Genomic DNA, 7,087 nt, shown 5'->3' with positions numbered 1-7,087 from the left:
CAGGATGAGCTGGGCAACCAGATCTCTAGGGGATTGGGGCAGAAGCCAGCTTCGTCCAAGGCAAGGTCGACTAGTGTGCTAGACCGTGTGGGTAAGAAGCTAAGTAAGCACGACCTTAGGCTCAAGTTAGAGAATTGCAAGAAAGAGAGAGAAGAGAAGGAGCCCGTAGATCCGAAAACCTCAAAAAGAGAGCATGCAGTGACCCCTCCAAAAAGACATCAGCGCACCCCGCCCAGGAGGGAGGGGCGACGTAGACGCAGAGACAATCATGAAGAAGAGTCAAAAGTCCGAGCTGGAGGAGGGGGCACCATGAGCGACCTCAGGGCTCTCACCACTCGAGTAATATGTACGGCGATAGAGAAGGAGAAATTATTAGAAGAGGAGACCTAATGAGGATCTTAGACCAAATGGAGCGGGAGAAAAGAGGACCTCCAACCTCAACGGCCCCTTCCCCGTTCACGGCTACTATTCAATCATCCCCCTTACCTCGAGTATTCAAGCACAACACTGATCTTCTATTCAATGGCAAAGCCGACCCGGCAAAATATCTTATACAGTTTAACACTAAGATGGAAGTCTATCGAATGTCGGAGCCAACCCGCTGCAGACTCTTCGTGGCGTCACTCAAAGGTAGTGCCCAACAACGGTTCTCCAAGTTGGGACCTGCTAGCATAAGAACATGGCGGAAATTGGAGGACCTATTTGTCAGGAAATTTCAGTCCACCCTCCACTACTCACCTCCGGTGGCTATGTTATCCAACATCAAGCAAAGGGATGGAGAGCCCCTGGAAGAGTACTTTCATCGGTTCAACACCGGAGTTCCCAAGATGAGGGGCGCCAGCGAGGTCACCATCAAGAACTTCTTAATTACAGGGTTGAAGGAAAGGTCAAAATTTTGGAAGAGCCTCTAGGAAAGTGAGCCGAGAACCTTGGTCGAATTCTATGAGCAAGCTGAACCATTTTAGAGGGTGGAGAAATCAATGAGGGAGCTGAGAATCAGTGAGAACTATCGAGATAAGAGGGACCGATTCTCGAGCCCTGACGAGAGGAGGAATACATATCGGCGTAGTTCGAGCCCAAAAAAGTCTGTCTGGGGTAAAGAGACCACCAAAAATTCGGAAAGACCATATACAAGAAAATGGCAGACACAGACCCTTGGTCGAATACTTCGATGGAGGCTCGACCATATTTACGCTACCTATGCTGGGAAAGGGGTGTTCAGGAGGGCGGCTCCTCTCACAGACTACAACAAAAGGGATACCTCAAAGTATTGTGCATACCACGAGGCCATGGGGAATGACACGGCTGATTGCAGACAATTGAAGAATGAAATTGAGACACTAATAAGACAAGGGAAGCTTACTGAGTGGGTTATCAAGGAGGTTCGGAAGCACAGAGCTGATTATCAAACGGTCCCTCCCCTATCCCCAGAGGACAAAGAAAGGATACCTCGGGCCGAAAGCATTCATATCATTCTAGACAGGTCTCATATTGGCGGAGACAGCTGGAAGGTGATGGACAGATATGCCCGAGAAGCAAAAGACAATCCCCTCACCAACGTCAACCAGCTGAGCTAAAGACCCCCGAAGCTCTTTCAGAATGAGACTGATGATATCGTGTTTAGGGAGAATGATGCCAAATGGATGCATTACCCTCATACGGATGCCCTGGTCATAAAAATGAAGATTTGAACGGTGAATGTTCACCGAGTAATGGTGGATATCGGGAGCTCGGCTGACGTTTTGTCTTATGATGCCTACAACTTAAGAGAAGAGCCTTATGTGGCCACCCAGATCGCTATGTTTACAGTTGTAGATCAGCCTTGTGCCTACAATGTTATAGTGGGCAGGCCCCTTATGAGGGCAATGAGGATGGTGACCTCGATCCATCACATGACAATAAAATTCCCAACCCCCATGGGGGTAGGCTTCCTGAAGATCTATCAATATGAATTGAGGGTCTGCTACAACCAGGCACTCAGGGCGGCCGAGTCAGAAACTGCATCAAGGGAGACGGTCAAACCGGGTGAAGGCGATGTCCTAATGGAAGAGGCAGAGGGTAGGAAGAGAGTACGGCCTAAAGGATATGAGACTTGTAACCTGATTTCAATCGAGGAATTGCCCGAGAAATATTTTGAGAGCATGGGGATTCAGGTAAAACTGCGCCTAGGGCCTTGCTGATGGAAGCCTCTCAACCCATCATGTTAGTACATGAGGGGATTGTAAAAGAGGCAAGTGATGAAGAAGAGAGCCCAGAATAAATCACTACAAGACTCAGGAAAGGGAAGTGGGCATGCGAAGAAACAACAACAACTATGGATCTGCCCAACGGAATCACTCGTATAGTCACTATGACCTCTGAACGCTTGGTAAATCCAGTTCGAGCTCACCAGCCTGAGCTCAAAGACACGGAAGATTTGACAATCACAGAAGTGGGAGAAAACTGTGTGGCTCGGGCAGACTTAAACCCGAGGATGCCCTCAATGGTCGAAAGGGTTGGGGCTATAGAGGACACAATTCCAATCTTGGTAGAACCAAATGATCCTTCCAAAATACTCAGAATAGGCTCTAACTTAAGTCCTGACTTGAGGGAGGATCTGGCCCAATTCTTGAGGAGAAATTTGGATGTCTTTGCATGGTCACACTCTGATATGATAGGGATTGACCTGAATGTCATGTGCCATCGGCTCAACTGGACCCAAAAAAGAAGGGGGTCAGATAGAAGAGGCGGCCAATTAGTGGAGAGAGGGCAGAGGCCCTCAAAGAAGAGGTGGATAGACTGATGGAGGCAGGGCTTGTAAGGGAAGCCTTCTACCCCATGTGGCTGGCCAACCTAGTGCTCGTCAAGAAACCAAATGGCAAATGAAGGACATGTGTGGACTTCACCGACCTAAACAAAGCTTGCCCGAAGGATAGTTTTCCTCTATCCCGAATCGACCAGCTGGTTGATTCCACAGCTGGGCACGCACTACTTACCTTTATGGACGCTTATTTGGGATATAACCAAATCCCAATGTATGAGCCAGATCAGGAGCACACCTCCTTTATTACTGATTGGGGCCTCTATTGTTATATCGGGATGCCCTTCGGGCTCCTTAATGCTGGGGAAACCTATCAAAGGTTGGTGAACAAGATGTTCAGACATTAACCGGGGAAGACCATGGAGGCCTATGTAGATAATATGCTTGTGAAGTCAATGGAAACAAAGGATCGTGTCCACCATCTATCAGAAATGTTCCAGATCCTAAGGGAGTACAGGATGAAGCTCAATCCCCAGAAACGTGTATTCGGGGTCGATTCAGGGAAGTTTTTAGGATTTATTGTCAACCATAGGGGCATTGAGGCCAACCCAGCCAAGATACGAGCCCTACTCGAGATGATATCTCCCCGACGGGTGAAGGATGTCCAAAGCTTAACTGGGCGAGTGGCTGCCTTAAAACACTTCATCTCAAAGTCCTCCGACAAATGCCAGGAGTTCTTCAAAGCAATTAAAGGAGTGGGGAGGAATTTTGAGTGGAAAGAAAAGTGTGAGGAAGCTTTTTAGAACATAAAGAAGCATCTCAGCAGCCCTCCAATGTTGTCCAACCCAAAGAGAGGTGAGACTCTGGTCCTATACTTGGTAGTCTCTGACTTTGCAGTAAGTGCAGTATTGGTTCGAGAGGAGGATGGTATCCAACTCACAGTATATTATGTGAGTAAAAGGCTAGCCGACGCAGAGACTCGGTACACAAGCCTCGAGAAATTGGCATATGCTCTGATCCTGGCCTCCTGAAAGCTTAGGCCCTATTTTCAGGCGCACAGGATAGAAGTACGAAACTCCTACCCCCTCAGGCAAGTAATGCACAAACCGGAGTCTTCGGGATGAATGTTGAAGTGGACGGTGGAGTTCGGCCAGTTCGAGGTGGATTATAAGCTAAGGACTACAATTAAAGGTCAAGCCTTGGCCGATTTTGTGCTGGACTTTCCTCCACATCAAGAAGTGGAGCAGGGAGCCCTTGTTGTCATACCTAGTGCAGAAGAGGTCGGGCTGGAAATCTAAAATAGTGCCCCATGGTGGATTCTATTTATGGATGGAGCCTCTAATGGGGATGGAGCAAGAGCTGGAATTGAGCTAATTAGCCCAGAGGCGCACAAGATCAGACGCGCGACCCACCTGGCCTTTCATACAACCAATAATGATACTGAGTATGAGGCCCTGATTAACGGTCTCAAGCTAGCTCTGGAAATGAAGGTGGAGAATTTGAATATGTTTAGTGACTCCATGATTGTGGTCTATCAGATAAATGGGAGGTATCAAGCTTAGGGGACGAGAACGGAGCTTTACCTAAAGTGTGCGCAGAGGATAATCGAAAGGTTCAACAAAGTGAGGCTGGAACTAATCCCGTGCGGGCAGAATGAAGGCGTGGACGAGCTAGCCAAACTTGGCTCTCGACGCGAGGCCACTCTGCTAGGGGTCGTGCCCCTTGATATTCAGAGGCAACCTAGTGTGCCTGAGCACGAGGTAGGCAGCCTCAGTGATGACCTCGGCCCAACATGGATGGCACCTATTGTAGCTTACATAAGAAAATGGTCACTCCCAGATGAAAAGAATGAGGCCAGAAGAATCAAATATAAGGCAGCCCGCTACGTGATATATGATGGGGTCCTATACAGAAGAGGGTTCAGTGTGCCCCTCCTCAAGTGTATAGATGGGAAGGAGTGCAATTATATCCTTAGGGAAGTACACGAAGGCATTTGTGGCAATCACTCAGGGGTAGCTCTCTTGCTCAGAAAATCCTCCATCAAGGTTATTATTGGCCAACGATGAAAAAAAATGCCTTTGAATTCTCCCGGGCCTGTGATAAGTGCCTGCGATATGCCAATTATTATAATAGCCCCGTGGCTCCCCTCACATCCCTCATGAGCCCTTGGCCCTTCGCTATCTGGGGAATTTATTTGATTGAAGAACTCCCGAAGTCCAAGGGAGGAGTCAAGTATGCGGTTGTTGCGGAAGATTACTTCACTAAGTGGGCAGAGGCCCAGCCTCTAGCCACTATCACGGAAAAAAGCTCAAGGAATTTGTGCACAGGACTATTGTGTGCCGCTATGGCATCCCTTATAAGTTGATATCTGACAACGGGAAACAGTTCGATAGCAAGGAAATGCGAGAATTGCTGAACAGCTGGGGATTCAGAAGAGTTTTACTGCAGTTTTCCACCCCCAAAGCAACGGGCAGACGGAGGCTGTTAATAAAATAATTAAGCACACCTTGAAGGCAAAGCTTGTAGAGAAGAAAGGGACATGGCCGGAGGAGCTCGCCCAGGTCTTGTTGTCTTACAACACCACTCCCCGAACTACAACTGGAGAGACCCCTTTTTCTCTGGTGTATGGGTGTGAAGCAATGGTGCCTGTTGAGGTAGGGGCAGGATCTTTTCGGAGGGACAAATATGACTCAGAGGAGAATGAGTTCAACCATCGACTCTATTTGGACATGATTGAAGAAACTCGGGAAGATGCTCAGATCAGGATAGCAGCATATCAACAGAGGACGGCTAGACACTACAACAGTAAGGTTCGAGCCCGGACTTTTAAGGTGGGAGATTTGGTTCTGCGCCGGGTCATGCCAAGCACCAAGGTGGTGAGCCATGGAGTCTTCGGGGCAAATTGGGAAGGCCCCTACAAGATAAAATCACTGCTTTGGGAGGGAACCTACCACCTCAATGATATGCAAGACAAGTTGATCTCGAGATCCTGGAACGCGGAGCACCTCCGCAAGTATTATCAGTAATATTATTTCTTCTCGGACTTAGTATTATCTTAAAATATTCCTAAGTCTCGGGGGGTAGTGCCATGGAGGTGCCTCCATGAGACCACAAGCATGTATTCCTTTCACTTTCCATTATCTATGGATAAACGATTGATATCTATTTTTGCCTTTGATATTTTAACTCCTGTTAATAGATTAAAATACTCAGCAGGGGAGCCCATCCTTGGGAGACCATGCGAGGATAAAATAGTTGTTTTATTAACATGTTAAAATCATAAGTCAAGACGGGCACCTGCCCGCTTCACAACAAGTCTATTAAACAAGTTGGGCCCCGGCCTGCTTGGAAAATTAATGAGCATAAAGCGGATTAAAGATGAAGATAAAACTATGAAAATAGTGAGAGGCGCCCACAAACCCCCCTTAACTGACCTAAAAGTTAGAGACGGCCGCGATGCGAGCCCATACTCTTGGGCTCACAGGGCGATATATGCAGGCCGGGAGCCCAGTCCTCTATCAAATATGGGCATTTTCCATACATGGCCAGGGTCGCATTATGCGAGGAGAGGACACAGGAACTGGATGCGAGCCCCTAGGCCCGGCTCGCTAATGCAAGTACACATGCAACACTTGTGAGTTAGTAATGGTGCGAGCCTGTTCTACTTAAAATATCATTTATTTTATTTTGATTGAACAATTATGCGAGCTGATGAGCTCGACTCCCTAGGAAGGTGTGACACCCGTCATACGCGTTCAGGGTTATGATAACTTTTGGTCAGTAGAAGCACGGTAAGTTTACACAAAATTAATAAAACCAGCTAGCACAATAAATATAAATACGGCATAAAAGACTTGGCATTTTATATAAAAATAAGTTATGCCCCAAGATAGAATATTTCAAATACAAATGCGAGGCAAGAGGGGTTCCCGCTTACCCATTCAAAAGTCTATTTTCAAAATAACATTAAACTAAGGCTTATCAGCCTCTACCTCCCTAAGAGCTTCATCAGCCGCGACCCGGGCTAGCTCGACTGCGAGCCGGGCCTCCTCAGCAATCTGAGCATCCCTTTCCATCTCCAGCTTCAGCTTCTCAGCGTGCCTAGTTGTGCCCGTGCCCAGAGCTGCCCAATCAAAGTGAGGAACCTTACTGATGAAGATTTTTATGAAGTTCTTGGCCCCCAGGTTCCAGGCATCAGCGAGGGCGGCCTCGCGGCCCGCGGTCGGGGCAGAAACTTACCCCTCCAGCTCGAGCACCCTCTCCTCGAGGCCATCATTCTCCTTCGTTGATGCTTCCGCGGCCAGGTCATGAGCCTCCAATTATTCCCTTAATGTCTTCTCATGAGCA

At 47.9% G+C, this 7,087-nt stretch overlaps 2 protein-coding genes across 2 annotated transcripts; both read left to right on the top strand.

Moving 5' to 3' along the window:
• The first annotated feature begins 407 nt into the window (after positions 1-407).
• Positions 408-1,577, top strand: LOC141674196 (uncharacterized). Its single transcript, XM_074480919.1, has 2 exons — positions 408-845; positions 966-1,577. Exons 1-2 carry the CDS (start codon positions 408-410, stop codon positions 1,575-1,577), a joined length of 1,050 nt encoding a protein of 349 aa, XP_074337020.1.
• A 2,488-nt stretch (positions 1,578-4,065) lies between these two features.
• On the top strand, positions 4,066-4,806 carry LOC141674194 (uncharacterized). Its single transcript, XM_074480918.1, has 2 exons — positions 4,066-4,289; positions 4,353-4,806. Exons 1-2 carry the CDS (start codon positions 4,066-4,068, stop codon positions 4,804-4,806), a joined length of 678 nt encoding a protein of 225 aa, XP_074337019.1.
• Positions 4,807-7,087: the final 2,281 nt, after the last annotated feature.

Source organism: Apium graveolens, chromosome 7, assembly GCF_009905375.1.
Source record: "Apium graveolens cultivar Ventura chromosome 7, ASM990537v1, whole genome shotgun sequence".
Lineage (NCBI taxonomy): Eukaryota > Viridiplantae > Streptophyta > Magnoliopsida > Apiales > Apiaceae > Apium > Apium graveolens.
This window is presented reverse-complemented; position numbering and strand designations above follow the sequence as displayed.